This window comes from Chiloscyllium plagiosum, chromosome 12 (assembly GCF_004010195.1).
Source record: "Chiloscyllium plagiosum isolate BGI_BamShark_2017 chromosome 12, ASM401019v2, whole genome shotgun sequence".
Classification (NCBI taxonomy): domain Eukaryota; kingdom Metazoa; phylum Chordata; class Chondrichthyes; order Orectolobiformes; family Hemiscylliidae; genus Chiloscyllium; species Chiloscyllium plagiosum.
In genome coordinates, this window is record NC_057721.1 from 313229 (window position 1) to 332524 (window position 19296).

The window sequence follows — 19296 nt, forward strand, 5'->3', positions numbered from 1 at the left end:
GTGAATTGGCCATGCTAAATTGCCCGTAGTGTTAGGTAAAGGGGTAAATGTAGGAATGGGTGGGTGGGTTACGCTTCGGCGGGTCGGTGTGGACTTGTTGGGCCGAAGGGCCTGTTTCCACACTGTAAGTAATCTAATTTAATCTAATCTAAAGAATAGAGATATGGAGGAGAATAGAATGGTGTGGGTTAGATGGGTTTCAGATTGGTTCCACAGCTCGGCACAACATTGAGGGCCAAACATTGCGCTATAATGCAATGGAACTCAGGTCTGGCAGCATCTGTGGAAAAAAAGCAGTCAACGTTTCAAGTCAGGTGACTCTTCATCAGAACTGGTTTACTGAAGCATTGGTATGGTTTATTTTTCCAATCTCAGTTAGTATGTGGAATAGATATGTTGAAGTTACTTCTTAGAAATTTACACCATAAACTGCAGATTTAAAATGTGTAGAGACAGGATTAAATACCTTGAGAGGTCTTTGCAAACTTCTGGACCGCTCTTCTGAGGTTTCTCTTATTTTTCTTTTCGTTGCTACCGAAGACTCCCTGTGCAGGCTTTCCTAAAAACATTTGGTAACAATATATTAAGAAAGAAGGTACTTGCATGAGAACCAGAATGATATTTCAAATTTAATGAAAAGTCTATTTTCAAACTCAAATTGATCATTTCTCCTGTAACACAAAAGATACGATCAAACAGCACAAGTTTAAAAGTGAAAGCGCACAAATGGTATGTCAGATGGACAAGTCAGTCCAGCATTCAGTGCCATACTGCAGGATGCAATACTGGATTTTAGGAGAAATAAACAAACTTGGGAGTAATAAATGTGCACAGCCAGAAACTTAAACACATTCTTTTGATGAGATGGTGTACAGCATACTTCATGATTGTGGATTTGGATCCACATGTACTCATATCCTCTCCTTCTCTAAAACACAGACCTAACTGGTTAATCTGTTGTAAAGAACTGACTAACCATGTCTTTTTCACTATTCTTACCCGATACTTCGTTAGCCTGACTGATGGTTCTTTAAGTCGTGGAGTTCTGTCAGTTTTCACTCGATTCAGTAAATGAGACTTTTCAGACCTTTCAGATCTGTTAAACAAAAGGTCAAATAAAAATTGTACATGAGAGAGCAAGAAACATGTAACATGATAGAAAATACTAAATTATTCCTTTATAGGATGCAATATCAGGTTGAGTCAGAAATATTTATGGAAAACCAAATCAGCAGAAAGAAAAACATGTTCAATAATCAATTGCAAAAGATCAGTGATTTTAGGTGAAGATTTTGGGTGAAGTACTTTTTTTTCCATTGTAAACTGACTTAGTGCTGTTGGAAATAGTGAATATATTTTTACACACATACTTGTGTTTTTTTTTATTCATTCATGGAACTCGTTGGCTGTGCCAGCATTTATTGCCCATCCCAAATTGTCCAGAGGACAGTTAAGAGTCAACGACATTGCTGTGGGCCTGGAGTCACATGTCGGCCAGACCAGGTAAGGATGGCAGTTTCTTTCCCTGAAGGACATTAGTGAACCATGTGGGTTTTCCAACAATCGACAATGGATTCATGGTCATCGTTAGACTCTTAATTCCAGATTTTTGTTCCACCATCTGCCGTGGTGGGATTTGAACTAGTGTCCCCAGAACATGACCTGGATCTCTGGATTAACAGTTCAGCGACAATATCACTAGGCCATCACCTCCCCACTTGTATAAGTTCATGCCTAGGGTTGTCAAGTCTCACTGGGATAGTGTATGCACTGGAGCAGCATATTTCAGTCTACATCAAAAATACAGTAAAATAAAAATATACAGATTTTACAGGGTCCAAACACAACATCACTTGCAACAAACGAAACAAATCAGCATGAAGTTTCAAAACCACAACAGCAATGGCAACTGAAATGCTTAATACTGGTCACAAGGTGTAAGAAGGAAACGTTGCTGGCCAACACCTCGTGTAATAACTACATTTATTAAGACAATATAGTGTCAATAATCCAAGTCGTGGTGCCAGAGTGTTGGATATACCTTAATGCTCACGGACACTATTGTTACTAAAATCACAGAGGAAAGGAGAACTTGCACAACCATCAGAAATAGGAACAGGAATAGGTCATTTGGCCCCTTGAGTCTGCTAGGTCATTAATTAGGATTATGGCTGATCTGACATTCCTCACGCCCATTTTTCTGCCCTTTCCCCTTGATTTCCTTTCATCTCAACCTTAAATATACACGGAGTCTGCTCTCTGTGGCAAGAAGTTCCAAAGACTCTCAATGCTCTGAGAAAGAAATTCCTCTTTATCTCAGTCTTAAATAGGTGCGCTTTTATTCTGAGACCAGGTCCTCGACTCTGAGGGGCAACATCCTCTCAGCATTTACTTTCAATCCCCTTAAGAATCCCAAATGTTACAATGAGATCACCTCTCATTCTTCTAAACTCCAGTGAGTAGAGTCCCAACCTCTAGATTTTGCTGATAAGACCAAAAGACCATAAGATATAGAAATAGAATTAGGCGATATAGCTCAAAATCTGCTCTGCCATCTGATCATAGCTGATACATTTCTCAACCCCATTCTCCTGGCTTCTCCTTGTAACCCTTGATTCCCATACTAATCAAAAACTCACGTTTCTCTTGTCTGAAATACATTCAAAGACTTGGCCTCCACAGCCTTCTGTGGCAATGAATTCCATGCTCAGGCTGAAGAAACTCCGCATCTCAGTTCAAAAAGGTTGTCCCTTCACTAAGGCTGTACGCCATTGGATCAGAGACTCTCCTACTAATGAAAACATTTTTTCCACATCCATTCTATCCAGAGCTCTCAGTATTCGTAAGTTTTATTGAAACGCCCCTCAACCTTCTAAACTTCATCAGACCCAGAGTTCTCAACTGTTCCTCATATGAAAATCCCTTTATCCCTGGGTTCATGCCTGTAAACCTTCTCTGGGCCCCTTCCAACACCAGCCTACTCTTCCTTTGATTTGGGCTCCAGAACTGCTCACAATATTCCAAACACAGTCTGACCAGAGCCTTATGCTGCCTCAGCCGTACACCTCTGTTGATGTATTCCAGCCTTCTTGAAACTAATTCCAACATTGCATTTGCTTTCCTATCTGCCAAGAATTCCCAAGTCCTTTCTGCTTCAGATTTCTGAAGCCTTTCTCAGTTTATGTAACAGATAGCTCTATTCTTTCCTACCAAATTGCACAACCTCAACACTTTCCAACATTGTATTCCATCTGCTGCTTCTTTGCCCACTCTCCTGTCCAAGTCGTTCTGCAGCCTCCCCACTTCTTCAACACTACCTGCTCCTCCAGCTATTTTTGTATCTTCTGCAAACTTAGCAACAACATCCTCAGTTCCTTCATTCAGAGTGTTAACATATAATGTGAACAGTTGTGGTCCAAACAATGATCCCTGCAGAACTTCACTAGTCACCAAATGCCATCATGAGAAAGGCTGGATTATGCACTGGCCTATTGCCAGACAGCTAATCCTCTATCCAAGCCAGTACTTTGCCCCGAACACCATGCATTCTTATTTAGCAGTGCGGCACCTTTTCAAAGGCCTCTGGAAATCAACCAGATCACACCCACTGGCTCTCCTTCGTCTAACTTGTTCATGACCTCCTCAAAAGAATTCTAACAGATTTGTCAGGCATGACCACCCTTCACAAAGCTGCGCTGACTCAACATTATTTCACTGAGCACTTCCAAGTACTCCACAATCTCATCCTTAATTGTGGACTCTAAAATTTCATCAATGGCCAAAATCAGGCTAACAGTCTTCTGTCTCCCTCCCTTCTTAAACAGAGGTACTGCACGAGCCATTTTCAAGTCCTCTGGGACCTTTCCCGGTTCCAGTGTGATTCCTGAAAGATCATCATGTATGCCTCTACAATCTCCAAAGCTATTTCCTTCAGACCTCTGGGGTGTAGTCCATCCAGGTGATTTATCTACCTTTAGTTCTTTAAGCATCTGCAGCACCCTTTTCTTAGTGATGGCAACTACACTTAATTATGCCCCTGACTCTCTTGGAATTCCGGTATACTTAGATTCCCTACAGTGTGGAAACAGGCCCTTCAGCCCAACAAGTCCACACCGACCCTCCGAAGAGCAACCCACCCAGACCCTTTCTGCCAGGTAGTGTGACCATCTCAATGTCCATGCTAACCACAAAACTCTCAACTTTGTGGATGCTCCACTGTAGTTAGGATTTAGCACTCTCACTTCACAAGCCCGGGTTCGAGTTCTAGTCAAGGAATGACAGTTTGTTCCTCAGGTGCAAAACACCCAAGTAAAACCTATTATGCCTACGGTCACAGTAGGCTGAAAATGTCTGCTCGCACAAGCTAAGCAGACTCCGGCCTTGTGTGTACTTAGATAGGAGACCACCTGGGAATACCAGGTGTAGAGGGCTTAGGCAGAATTGGTCAATACATTTGAGTGTGAAATGAAAGGTTGGTGGTTTGTGATCACCCAGGGATGGAGCTGCAAATATTACAGTCCCTGTTGGACTTCCATTAGATTAGACTAGATTTCCTACAGTATGGAAACAGACCCTTCGGCCCAGCAGATCCACACTGACCCTCTGAAGAGTAACCCACCCAGACACATTCCCCCACCCTACATTCACCCCTGACTAACACACTTAACACCATGGGCAATTTAGCATGCGCAATTCACCTGACCTACACATCTTTGGATTGTGGGAGGAGACCGGAGGAATCCCATGCAACCATGCGTTGCACAGGGAGAATGTGCAAACTCCACACAGACAGTCACCCAAGGCCAGAATCGAACCCGGATCCCTGGTGATGTGAGGCAGCAGTGCTAACCACTGAGCCACCGAGGCGTCTGGCCAGGGTTCAAGTCCCACCTGCTCCAGTGGTGTGTAATAACATCTCTGAACTAGCTGATTAAAAAAAAGTTAAACCAGTTTATTTTAATTAACTAACTTTCAGCTGAGTTAAGTACAGCACTATTTTTATTTATCTCCGACAGCAATGCAAAGAATTCTTCCAACCAAACACTCATAACGATCCCTCCTGAAATTTTATCAAAGTAAAATTATTCTGTTCAGCAGTGAGTAGTCAATAAAGTGGAATTGACATGTGGAATTTGAAAAAATTGTTGATATTCTGGGAATTACCTGCGAGAGAGAAACATTGGCTCCAGGGTTTGATAGGTCTCCCCATACTTGTCCTGTAACCTTTCCTTCCTCCTTCGCTCTATGTCATGCCGAAGATCATCTGGATTTACAGCAACCCACGTGCTCGTCTAAATGTTAAAGAACAGGAAGTCGTAAAATTAACTCAGCTACTGCAGACTCAAAAAGAGGTAAATCTTTATTTATACCAAGTAATATTTGGCAACATGATCAATTCAAGTCCAACCTGGAGTGACCTGAGTTTATGGCTTCAGTGGCCTAATACACTGGCCTCTTAATCCAGGGATTGTGGGTTCAATCCTATCTGGAGTGACCTGAGTTTTGGCTGCACGGTGGCTCAGTGGTTAGCATTGCTGCCTCACAGCGCCAGGAACCTGGGTTCAATTGAAGCCTCGGAAGACTACCTGTGTGGAGTTTGCATATTTTACCCCATGACTGCGTGGGTTTCTTTAGATTCGATTAGATTACATTACAGTGTGGAAACAGGCCCTTCGGCCCAACAAGTCCACACCGACCCACCGAAGCGCAAACCACCCATACCCCTACATTTACCCCTTACCTAACACTACGGACAATTTAGAATGGCCAATTCACCTGACCTGCACATCTTTGGACTGTGGGAGGAAACCGGAGCACCCGGAGGAAACCCACGCAAACACGGGGAGAATGTGCAAACTCCACACAGTCAGTCGCCTGAGTCGGGAATTGAACCCGGGTCTCTGGCGCTGTGAGGCAGCAGTGCTAACCACTGTGCCACCGTGCCGCCCACCAGAATAAGGCTTAAAGGTTTCCTCCCATAATCCAAAGATGTGCAGGTTCGGTGAACGGGTTATGCCCGAAATATTAATTTTCCTGTTCCTTGGATACTGCCTGATTGGCTGTGCTTTTCTAGCACCACAGTCTTTAAGGTTAGGTGAATTGGCCATGCTAAATTGCCCAAGCATTCAGCAATGTGTAGGTTTGGTGCATTTGTCGGGGTAAATGTAGAGTAATAGGGTATGGATCTGGGAGGGTTATTCTTTGGAGGGTCGGTGTGGACTTGTTGGGTCAAATGGCCTGTCTCCACATTGTAGGGATTCTATGAATTTCATTTCAATGCAAAGCTTTTCCTAGAAATCAAGTGATATTGCATCAGAACAGAAATACACAATACCAACTTGCTCAGCTTACCCTGAATTTTTTGTAACGCTGCAAGAATTATCAGGCTTTTTGTTTAATACTGTGGGGGTTAATAAAAACAGCAGTGTATAATAATGCACTCCGTCTTGAGAGACTTTGGAGTGGAGTGGTTAGGAGAAGTAGTGAATGACAGCAGCAATACTTAAGAATAAAACAGTAATCCAGGGATTAGAACAATTCAATGGAGAAACTGAATCAAGTTACAAGGTCCATCTCAATCCACAGGACCTGGTCAGTGTTTTGCTACCAACTTGAAAAAAAAGTGAAAAAATGTTGCCAGGACCTTGGGTCTATTGAGGAGGCAGGGCTGATTTAAGCTGAGCTACCACCATGAATGATAGAAGCCTGGTTATGAGATGGGCTCAAGTGCTACAGACCCTGTTGAGGGTCAGACACAATGATCTTCTGGATCCACTAGCACAAATGGAATGAGTGGAAGCTTGCTATGCACTAAGATACAAAAATATCAAGAGGGCACAGGTTTAAACCTTCCCTCCTGATCTGAAAAGATAGCACAGCCCAGCACGTCAGTGTCCAATAATAAATGGTTTTCTGTACCTACCTACCAATGCTTTACTGTATGGTTCAATGCCCATTCATTGCCTTCTTGCTGCTGTATCTAATCAGGTACAAGTATAATGTGAACTTTGCACACATCTGAACGGTGTTGGATGACCGACAATTTCCAATTTCCATTCTCACAGCCTCATATTTGGAATCAGAAGAAAATAGTTATACAGAACAACCTTAATTACCTGAACGAGACAGGCAAGGAGTATTTTGTTCGGATAACGGATTGTTTGGATAATTGATAGCGTTTTTACGGCACCTTGAGGTAGTGTTCGGATAACCCGAAATTCAGATAATTGATGTTCGGATAATTGAGGTTGCCCTGTGCATGCAACATTCCTAATGGAAAAGGGAATAAAGTGAGGAACACACTAAACGGTACAATACCTTTCTGGCAACAGGTTTCCTTTCTCGGTTGTGTAAGTCTTCCAGTGACATGTCAATCCGTCTTTCCCAGAAAGGAAAACAAAATAAGTAAATCACATCCTTAAGGAATAAAAGATTGGCTTCAGAAAAACTATAAAAGACTTGCTGTATCACCACAATACCTGTGTATCTCAGGGCCCCGAGCATTTTCCTCTTTTCTTCCAGGACTCTGTGCATTTTGCAACTTTGAAAAACGGTCATGCAATGTTAGATCTGAAGACTTAAAATGGTCTTCTGTAACAAAAATCATGACCACTCATTACCTTGGGTCACATCTCAGTAGGGAAGCAGAAATGCTAGTTTTTATACAAAATTAAGACAACTGCACCTTTAGATATTGTTACATGTTAATTCAAATCTCATGGCACTGCATGACAATGCACCAATATCTCAATGTATTAATTCTCACTCATGTATATAATTGACATATATATTTTAACTATTGCAGAGTGCTTTATGCAAACCTCTAAATTAACAGACAATGCAAATTAACCTACATCATTAACTTAGGTAAGAGGAAGAGGGCTTCAGTTCACTTGATTGGCTAGATAATCAGCATGTGGATTTTAATTACAAGAGCATGGGGCTTATTCCCCGTTCTGGCTGAGGTAGAAGGTCACAGGCTCAGATTAAAAGATTTAGAATTTTGAATTGTAATGAGGAGAGACTTCTTCATTCAGTGGGTTGCAAAGTTTTTACATGCTGTATTCACAGGGCTGTGGATATTCACTACATTTATAACCAACAGTTATAACCCTTGGAGAATAAAGGAACCAAGCGGCTTCTGTCCAAAACTAAAATATTACAGCAGCCATCGTCTTACTGAATGAAGTAAATTCCAGAGTACGTCTGCTTCTCTCAAGTATTATGTAAGATAGCAAAGTGGGAATTAAAGGGGAAAAGTCACTTACTTTAACTGTCGTAAACAACATATTTAACCTTCTGCTATATGTTCAAGATAGATAAATAATGGCCCAGAAACTGCAATCAGGAATGGAATCAGGATCTGAGATCCTTTTGGAGTAAATTATCCCCACTTACATTCGGCCCGTGTAGTTTACCCTGTTGTTTATGTTCCAAATTAGAATCTCCTCCAAATTCAACTCTGACCTTTTCAAGTACAGTGCGTAATTTTAGGCTCAAGTGAATTGGTACCTATTATGAAGTGAAGCAATGCTACAACCCCAACTCATTCACTTCGTGTGTTCAGCAACCAGAAGACGAAAGTGCTTTGACTTTAAACCAGATTTCACTGTATTAATATACAATGTTTTAAACAATTCTGAAGAACATGTAATTTACCATTAACATTAAGTACCATTAGACAATACTTAACCATCTATTTAGGACCCTGAGCAACAAACAATGCTTTTAGTACCATCATCTCACTATCAATAGCATTTGTTGCAACTAAATAAAAAGGATGCCATAATGTATGTCCAACCTTTAATCTGGTGCACCAGAGTGATTATCTCCTGGGCAAATTCTCCTGAAGAGATGTTCGGGTTAGCCTCGAATGACGAACCCATATGCTCAAACACATGATGGAACTCATCCCGTTTCTTGCCAACACTAACCAAATCCCGAGACATTAGTCTCTCTGAAGCATGGCTTGATGTCGGCCTGGAGAAATCCCCACATACATTCAAAAATTCACAACCAGGTATCAGTCATTCTTGAACTTATATCAAAAGACATGTAAATATGCTTAAATACAAAGATAGCAAACCTTCTAATTACAGAAACTGGCTATTCTAAAATATTAATGAAGGTTCCGAATTGTTACATTTTCAATTTTTTTGATTAGATTAGATTAAATTCCCTACAGTGTGGAAACAGGTCCATCGGCCCAACCAGTCCACACCGGCCCTCCAAAGAGTAACCCACCCAGACCCATTTCCCTCTGACTAATGCACCTAACACTATGGGCAATTTAGCATGTCCAATTCACCTCACCTGCACATCTTTGGACCGTGCGAGGAAACCGGAGCACCCAGAAGAAACCCACAAAGACACAGGGAGAAAGTGCAAACTCCACACAGAAAGTCGCCCAAGGCTGGAATCAAACCTGGGACTCTGGTGCTGCGAGGCAGCAGTGCTAACCACTGAGCCACCATGCCACCAAATCTGTTAAAGATCAAAATTTCACTGTTTAAACTTCAAATGTCATCTACAAATTGTTCTTTAAACTACGCAGCCCACCATAAATATTGTAATTAAGAGAGGCTATCTGCATATCAGAGAAGCTTGTTTCATTTTCTGACCTGCCACTAATTCAGAATTGTTTGCAAATAGCTTAGTTTGGGAAGAACAGCTATATAATGAAGATTCCAGAATGGCTCAAGTCAGAGTATATTCCCAGAGCTGTCTAAATTTGCCTCCCCATTAAAATGACGAGAAATGGTACACCGAGACAGAGTGTTAGAAGCTAAGGCATTGATACTAGTTTACATTAAGATTGAAAATCTGATTTTAAATGTCAGGAACTATCCCTCTACACTTTTTTTAAAAATTCCATCATGGAAAGTGGGTAATGCTGGCTGGGCCAATGTTAATGCCTATCCAGAGATGCCCAAGGTGGTGGTGGTGTGCACTGCCTTGTTTAACCACTGCAATTCACTTATTTACCTTAAACGATCTGGCTTTGGTTTCCTTAAAATCTTCTTCTAACATAACACCTGCACACACTACAGAATTAAATAAGACTACACATTCATGAGAACTCATTTGTTTCAAGTGGATTTTCTCCTTAGAAACAGATTTGAGCTTTCAAAGCAGTTATCAAAAGGGAAAATCACCACATTAATAACTGAATATTTGAGCAAGTTGAGGCTGAGCAGAAAGAAATTTCACACGACAAGGCACATCATGCAGAGAAATCCATATTCGGGCTCTTTCAGGAACTGATGCATTGCCCTTCGAGGCAATTCTCAGTAAAACGTAATTTCAAATTGGTGGATCTCAATGTTTTCATCGAGAGGTAGTGCAATTAACGGCCCAAGCAAAGTTAACAAGGAGGTTTTGAGTTATCCATTAATTGCAGTCCACTGCAGATGTATCAGTTAGTAACTGATGTAAGATTAAAACCAAATCTAGAAATACTAGTTTAATCCAAATTAAAAATCAGAAGATGAACAAAGACAAAGACAATGCTGGTCTTATTTCTGGCCAGCTGTTTAAATGTTAAGTCCTCTCTCCAATGGCAGTCAACACTGGGTCATCTTGAATCTTCATCCGAAAAGCAATATCGTTGAAAATCGGATGTGGGCATCGCAGGCTGAGATAGTATTTATTGCCCATCCTCAATTGCTGTTGATGAGATAGGGAAATGCCTTTTTGAACCACTATAGTCCCATATCCACAGTGCCGCTAGAGAGTTCCAGAATTTTAACCCAGCGAATGTAGATTCAGCAATATACAGTCATTCTAAGTCAGGATGGTAGAGGGTATTGAAGGAACTTGAAGATGATGGTGTTCCATGTACCTTCTGCTCTCATCTTTCTGGGCGGTACAGGTCATGGGTTTGAAAGATCCTTTCGAAGGAGTCTTTGGTAAATTTCTGCAAAACATTTGCCCAGTTTCGTAATGTTGTTAGTCCTGCACTGATTCTGGCAAGTGATTAGCATTCCAACACACGCCTTGTACAAGCTAGACAGGCTGTGTGGAGCCAAGAGGCGAGTTATTGGTTGCTACTGAACTTCCACCCTCTGACCTTCTTGTAGTTTGTGGTCAGCACAGATCTTCAGGATGTTGATGAGCCAGTGATCCGAATGCTTTTCATTGACATTGAAATAACATTTGGAATCGCTAGAAGGTGAAACAAAATGAAATAATGAAAGAAGGTGTTCCCAATGGTAGCGAGAATTCTAATTTACTGCTTCCATCAGGTTCGCCTGGATTACTACCCAGAACCGAACAACATGATATGTTCACTGCTCAACTGTAGTCATTCAAAAATAAAAGCAGCTGCATGATTTTCAAGGCCAAACCAATTTTCATTGTGACGTCTGACATTGCCTGTATGTCCTTGAGATCTTTATTGGTCCATGTCAATCTATTGAGAGCTCACTCTTAGTTAATTTGCTCATTATTACCTTCTTTATTTATTACAGGAGCAGCGAGTATGTATACGTGAACCTTGCAATGATCACAACAGGAGGATCCTTCTACTTCAAACTGGAATCCTCAACTTGAACTGGCAGTAATCAATTATGATATTAGTTCAGGTAACATCATTAAATCAGAGCTTGATCGCAGTCAAAATAAAGGATGCTACAAGAAGTCAACTAAAAAGTTAATATATTGCAGGGCTTGATAGATGAGAGCTGTTTATTTCAAATTAGAAGCCGACTGACATCTTGCTTTGCGCTACTGCATGAGTTGACTTAACGGCCGCTCTGCCATTACAAAATGATGATATAATGCAACTAACCAGTCATAGTTAAAAACACATTTGAACACAGCCGAAGTCCTAAACGATGGTGTCTTGATGAGTTCAAGTTCTGACGGAAGTGGTAGAATTTATTCTCAAGAATCATTGTATATCCAACAGCAAAACAGTAGTACAGCACAAATAGTTTTCAGAAAGATACTGCCCATCCAATGCAAATTCGCTCTTTTGACTCCTTGTTAAAGACGTGTTATTTGTTGTTTGTAAAATATTATCTTTGTGGGGTACAAATCATTGTAACATAAGGTATAATCTTGCTGCCTCAGCAGTTTCATCTTGTGCTCCCTTCGGAATCCTCACGCTAATTTAGTCTGAGGCCTGGGAGGTAGCATTGTTTTGTCCCTGGTGCCAATAATTCTGTTCACTTTCACTTTGGCTTTCCTCCTTGTTGAATATTTCAATTAGTTACCTAACTCACTGCAGAGCTTCAGAAAAGTGGCACTTGAACCATTATTATAGAAATGTCTGTCGCTGCTGAATGATGTCGGATTCCTCTTTGTCCATTTGAACTACTCGCAACCTTTGAAAAGGCATTTTGACAAGACCTTTCGCCCAGCAAAATGCCTCCACAGTACAAACAGGGTTGGCAGAAAAATACAGTCTATTCAATATACCGCTTTAGTTGAAAGGGTGAGCACTCGGGCATTACCTTACTTCAGGATGACTGCACTCTTTTCGCTTAATTTTCCAATCATTGGCTCAAGCTCTTCACAATAAAAACGTAGTCACCAACAACTTTCCAGAACCAAAACTAGAAAGAACCTCCTGATGTCCACAAAATCTTCATGTGGGAACTTCTCTTAATTTAATGTTTTTTCTACCATGATTTCTCGTAAATAACCAGATCAACCAGAACTTCTGTTCCATCTGCAGTCTTTCTTGTTTGCTACTTGATTCTATTAAAGAACAGATTAAATTCCTGGTACTTCAGAATGCAATTGCCTTTGCTTTCTGGCTCGTGATGCAATTCTTCTTTCTGCACTTCTCCTTTCATGAGGAACTGCAGCATTTGTAGAAAGGCTACGAATCAGCAAGGAAAATGATGATCGAGAATAAAAACTGGATAAACTGTAAACCATAGCATCAGAGGGACGAGTAATTCAGTATTGCTGTAGCTCCAAGTTGAAGGCAGAGCTCCCCAATGCAGTGGATTGCAAACTGGAATTTGGAGTCACAAGTTCTGAGGCATACCACAGAGTTCCAAATTGACTGAACAGTTCCGAGACAACGTTAAATTTCAAATTTTTCCAAACAGTGGCTGTGCCCAAAATGTCTGACCCTGAAGATAAACAATCATATATGCTTTTTGGGACAGAATAAAATCACAATTTTCTCAATGCTGCAGCCACACCTGCACCCACAAACCTCACACAGCTCCTACAGATCTCACTGAGGAGTCATGCAATTTGAGCCATGAAATGGGGTCTTGGGGGAAAAAAAATTGGGGAACCTCTGGTCTAAGGGAACCTTAATTGCAAAACTACTTTCTTTAAGAAAGCTAGGGTATCACTATCTAAACCTTTTATTATACACTAATAATTGCATGAAATTTCTTTAGCCAGCCTCATATCACCAAAGAATCAAGGACAATACCTGCACTTTTTGACAGTTTTCTTCATATCTATTCTGATGGTTAGAGACTCCGTTGTTCTGTTTCGCTCACTCTTTGTACCATGGCGTGACTTTTCCATATCACTAGATTGATGGCTCGATCGCTTGTGAGTGCTGCCACGGTGCTCTTCAGAAGATCTGGAGCGCTTTCTTAATTCCTTTCCTGTTTCTGAACAGTCTCTGGTCACTGACGGTTGAGATCTTGAGCTTACTTCTTTCTTGCATCCATGCTGCAACCTGCTAGAGAAATGCTCAGAAACGGAATATTTTCCTGACACAGAGTGACGCCCCTCTCTTCTGTTCACATCAGTACCTGATTTCCTACTGCTACTGTGAAAACGACTCACCTCTTTATTACTTGAAGAGCTGCTTGTAAACTCTTTACCTTTGCTTGAATATGCTGGCTCTCTTCCACTGGAAAATATCTTGCGATGTTCAGAAGAAGTATGCATCTCAGGATACCTTGGTGAATGTGCAAACCCACTTTTTACCTGCACAAACTCCTCGCAGTGGCTGCCATCATTATATCGGTCTCTTGGTATCTCTTTAACATGACTGCCTTCTGAATCATCGTATGATGCAGTTGGGTAGCTTTTCCTATTCTGAGGGAACTTCTCCCCTCGCCATTTTAAATCTTTTTCATGTTCTATCACCTCATGCTTTGCAGACACCCAGCCTCTTCCAGATGTTTCTCTGTACCCTTTGACTTCATCCTCATCAGGATACCTGTTTTGACATAAAGCAGTTTACACTTGCAGTAGAAAGAAGACAGTGAGAATTAGGCTTTGGTAACACTTGAAGCAAGTTTAGGAGCAATGCCTTGAAAGCAGTATTTTGTGGTCACAAGTTTAACCCCTTTATCCTTCTGAAAGCCATTCAGCAGGACACTGAATGAGAATTCAAGTGAGCCTCAGCTTTCAAACATCAATCTGCTCTTTCATAAAATAATTCAGAAGAACATGTTATTTACATAAAATGCTCATGCTTTCAGTTTAGGACAAAGGGCTTTCAGGTTTAAAATTTCAACTCAAAATGTGACCATTTTATTCGGTTGAAGGTCTACATCAAAACACAACCTTAATGGTTCTATTCCAATACCTCCTCTGGTAGGGGCTCCTATCCAGAAACTCTTTAGCCCGTCTTCCAGGAGAATGAGAACCTGAACGTCTTTCCTCACGAAAACTAGGATTTCGAAAGTTTTCCAAGTTGTGCCACGATTCTGTACAGCCAGCAGCAGTAGGCAATGACTGGGCACAAGAATCCATTTGTGGATCACCTCCAAAGCTCTTGGGTTTTTCATTATACAATCTTACATGAGTTGGGATTTCCACATTCTGATGGTAGCGTCGCTGGTCAAAGTCATTGTGCCACTGGTCGTGGTCATGATGCCGTTCATTGTGAGAACTTTTCCGGTGCTCATGCCATTCATTGCTGTCACATGGTCGTTCATCATGATCATGGTATGGATTATCTTCAAGATATCTTGAGGGAGGTGGGTAGCTTCGGTTTCCTTCTTTTTCTTGGAGATACAAGTCTCTTCCTGTTGGAGATGTATGCTCTGATCCCATTCTCCTTGGATTTGGGGAAGGATATCCATACTCAAAAACTTTCCGATGAATAGCGCCGTACTGGGCATCTGCTGACCTCGACTCTACACCTGCTGTTTCAGCCCATTTCTCCCGTTGACTCTTCCACTGAAGAGGTCTTCCTGAATTTTGACCAAATTCTTTTAGCTCCCCACTATACGATTGATACAGCGGTCTCTCAACAGGGTATTCTTGGCTTCTTCCATAGGTTGGCGAGATTGACCTACAATGTATTTGAAGGAAAAGATGGGACAGTTTGGTACAACAGAAGTAAAGCAAAACAAACCAGCTCACTCCAGTCACAACTTCATTGCAATAAGGCTCATTCCCAATTCTGGATTATATTTTTAATTTAAATTCTCTTAGCTCCATCACTAAATCTCCATGAGATAGAGAACCACAAGGTTAAAGCAAGGCTGCAATGTTTTATTGGAAGCAGGATTAAGTGTTCAACAAAATCTATGTAACTGTTATAAAGTACAGTTCTGTCTGGTGCCTAGCCTCTGGAATTCCTACCTCAAGTTCATCACCTCTCTCCTATTTTACTTTGGAAAACACCCCGCTGCCAAAGCTTAAGGTAATTTGCCATAATACCTCAGTTGTCGCTTGTGTTTGGAAGTACTGCCAAACTTTCCAAATTAGGGACACTATGTAGATGAGTGTTAAAATTGTGATAAGTTTACATAATTTGTTTGATTTTCATTCCAGGAAAGCAATTGAAATTCCAAATCCAAGTGGAATTATTTCATGCTACATCTATGCACTATGAGCCAACTAGAAGCTAAATCACTGCAAAAAAAATGTTAAAATATATTCTCATTTAATTTGTTGCAAAAAAGACTGAGTTAAATATTTCCCTGACCTTTTGGAATTCATGATATACAAAAAGAAACATTATTTTTACTCTTTAAGATGTATATAAAGCTGCAGCCAGTGAGCACACATTCATATCATTAAGCAGCCAGCCCTCTTCAGAAGAAATTGGAAAACCAAGGACAAAATTATAACCAGATAATACTCTACATAAGGTTGATGGCATTGTTTGAGACCAAACACATAGATATAGCCAAGAACATCACTGTCCCATCTTTGGAAAAAGTAGAAGAACAATCCATTGAATTTAACGATTGAATTTCAAGGATCAAGGATGCACATTGATCTCTTTGCAACTGCAATAATCTTCATATTTGCACTGCGATTCATACAATATTGCATTCAAACATGTGTAATAGGAGAGATTATTTCAGCAAAACAAAAAGGTGAAAACAGCTTCATCATCCAAACCATACAACAGCTTTTCCTGATTCACAAAGATTTTGTTTGGGCTTCCACTTGATGTACTCCATCCATGTTGTAATTATAGAAAGCTGAATTTTACGAAAACACACTTCGAGGATATCAACTGTAGAAAAGTCCATAGCTGACAGAGTCCTCTTCTTGATTCACTTACTTGTCCCAATGAGCACTTCACTGGAGCAAGTCAACATTTATTGCCCCTCGCCAGTTGTCCTTAGGAGTTGGTGGTGATTGTGGGTCTTGCTGAACTGAAGCATATTTTGTGAAGGAACTCTCACAGTGCACTCAAGGAGTTTAACTCCGTGACATTGAAAAATTGGTAATATACATCCAAATATGGATTATGTGTAACTTGGAGGAGACGGGTATTCCGCACACCAGATGTCCTTGTCCTGCTAAGTCAGCTAGGACAGCTACCAGCAGATCGAATGAAACCGTGGCAAGTTGCAGCAGTACATCTTGAATTGTATGAACAGCAGACTCCGTATACTGGATGGTAGACGGTTTGGTTGTTTCAGTTACTGGATGAGGCAGTGTTCATAGGAACTGCTTTGTCTGGGATGGTGGTAAGTATTCTGTGTTGTCTGCGACAACCACACACATCCAGACAGGTGGAGAGTGTTTCATTTAGATTCATGACATGTGCCTTTCACATGACGGAGAGATTTTAAAAAGACAAGGAGTACGGAATATTCAGCTCCTTACCTCTTCTGGAAGCAATGGCATTTATGCATTTGACAATGAAAATGCCACAGAAAATCATGAGAATGTTTTCGGTTCTCCTATCGTAGATCCCCATTCTGTTACACATCAGCCTCAACCCGAATGCTGTCCACGTTTGGCTGTATGCAGACATGAATGACCTCATCAGGAGATGAATCTGTAATCACTAGCTGTCTGCCTCACTGGTTTTGTGATGGAGGGATGGTCACTGATTGCCTCATTCATGACTTTAAGACGGTGTCCTGTGGATTCCTGGAACACTGGTGTAGGACTGCGATATCTGATTTTCAACAACCAAAATCACCTTTTCTCATGCTCATACATAGTTCCAATGGTGTACAGTTGGAACTCTACCATACTTTCCCATCATTAACCCAATACACCTAGATTATAGATATATAGATTACGGTATACCAGCAAAGATAGTCTAAGTTAAAACAAAATGCAGATTAAAGGGCCATCCATCCTCAACAGCCCCATTCATTTCCTGTACTGATTGCCAGCTTTTGATGCCTTTGGCCTGGTCCACTGGACAAAGAAATCATGACTCAAACAATTGTAGCTTGAACTCCACTTTAGCTGGCCCCCCATCATCTTTGATTCCCTTACTGATCAAAAATCTGCCTACCTCAACACAATATATTCAATAACTCAGTTTCTACTGCTCGCTCAAGAAGAAAATCCCAAAGACCAACAATCCTCAGAGAGGTGAAAGTCTCCACCATCTCTCTCTCAAATAGGAGATTTAATGTCATGATCTGAAAGTGCCAGTGTTGGGCTGGGATGTACAAAGTTAAAAATCACAACACCAGATTATAGTCCAACAGGTTTATTTGGAAGCACTAGCTTTCAGAGCGCTGCTCCTTCATCAGGTGATTGTGGAGCAGCACTCCGAAAGCTAGTGCTTCCAAATAAACCTGTTGGACTATAACCTGGTATTGTGTGATTTTTAACTGAGATTTAATGTGCCCTCTTGTTCTAGCTAGCCCTGCTTCAGGGGAAACATCCTCTCAACAATTACCCTGTCAAACTCCTTTGGAATCTTAATATGTTTTGATTAAATCAACTCTACTCTTTAAAATGATAGAGAATACAAGCCCAACTTTCCTTATAATACAATATCCAACTGACTGTCTGCTAAAGTGATTTGAATCAAAGTACATTCCTCGTTTTGCAAGGAGATCAAAAACATACAGAGGTACACAAAGTATAGGCTCACAAATGTTCTGTCAGACTGCAGCAACATTTCCTGACATTTATAATCCATACTTTTACCACTCAGTCATTCCATTTGACTTCCTAACTTCTTCTTGGACCTGCACACGAACATTTTGTATTCATATACAAGGGCACCAAGATCAACACGTACTGCAGCATTTTGTAGTCCCTTTCATCTTGAATAATTTTCTGTTTTTCTATTTTGCCTGCCAAAATGGACAACCTTAGTTTTCCCACATTATACATACTGCTTTCACTATACACATATTTCTCCTGTAACGCCATATTTGCGTTCCAGCAAATCCTTGCTTAGTAGAAAATCGTTTAGTCTAGAGGGGCCTATAGGAAAAGTGGAGTTAGGGGCAGATCACTCAATTACTCAAAAATCACCTAAAAGTCTACCACAGAGTATAGCACAGCCTGAATAAAAGTATAAATCATATATATCAATGAAACAAAAGTAATTTTAACACAGTACATTTAGAAATATTGTTAATGTAGGGACAGAGGATCATCATGGCGCATAAGATAGACTCACTCATTTCTGTTAAGTGAGCTATAATCACATTCTCTCCTTACACTCAAAATGCTTTATAATAGCTAGTCATGATTCGGAGCTGCTGGTGTTGGACTGGGGTGTATAAAGTTAAAAATCACACAACACCAGGTTATAGTCCAACAGGTTTAATTGGAAGCACACTAGCTTTCGGAGCGACGCTCCTTCATCAGGTGATGGTGGAGGGCTCGATCGTAACACAGAATTTATAGCAAAAATTTGCAGTGTGATGTAACTGAAATTATACATTGAAGAATTGATTGTCTGTTAAGCCTTTCATCTGTTAGAATACAGTGATAGTTTCACTTCTTTCATGTTATCACTGTATTCTAACAGATGAAAGGCTTAACAGAAAATCAATTCTTCAATGTATAATTTCAGTTACATCACACTGCAAACGTTTGCTATAAATTCTGTGTTACGATCAAGCCCTCCACAATCACCTGATGAAGGAGCGTCGCTCCGAAAGCTAGTGTGCTTCCAATTAAACCGGTTGGACT

General features: G+C 40.8%; 1 protein-coding gene across 3 annotated transcripts in view; it reads right to left on the bottom strand.

Moving 5' to 3' along the window:
* Positions 1-19296, bottom strand: part of LOC122554874 (BCLAF1 and THRAP3 family member 3-like) — a 57689-nt gene that overhangs the window by 16922 nt on the left and 21471 nt on the right. For 2 of the 3 annotated variants that reach the window (XM_043700227.1, XM_043700228.1), the window contains 8 exons: positions 14516-15226; positions 13400-14143; positions 8801-8979; positions 7479-7590; positions 7318-7378; positions 5164-5291; positions 1000-1096; positions 467-559 (listed from right to left, as the gene is read on the bottom strand). In XM_043700227.1, coding sequence (XP_043556162.1) covers positions 467-559; positions 1000-1096; positions 5164-5291; positions 7318-7378; positions 7479-7590; positions 8801-8979; positions 13400-14143; positions 14516-15226 — 2125 coding nt within the window. Of the gene's footprint in view, positions 1-466; positions 560-999; positions 1097-5163; positions 5292-7317; positions 7379-7478; positions 7591-8800; positions 8980-13399; positions 14144-14515; positions 15234-19296 lie in introns of all 3 variants that reach the window. The other variant, XM_043700230.1, reaches the window with a different exon arrangement.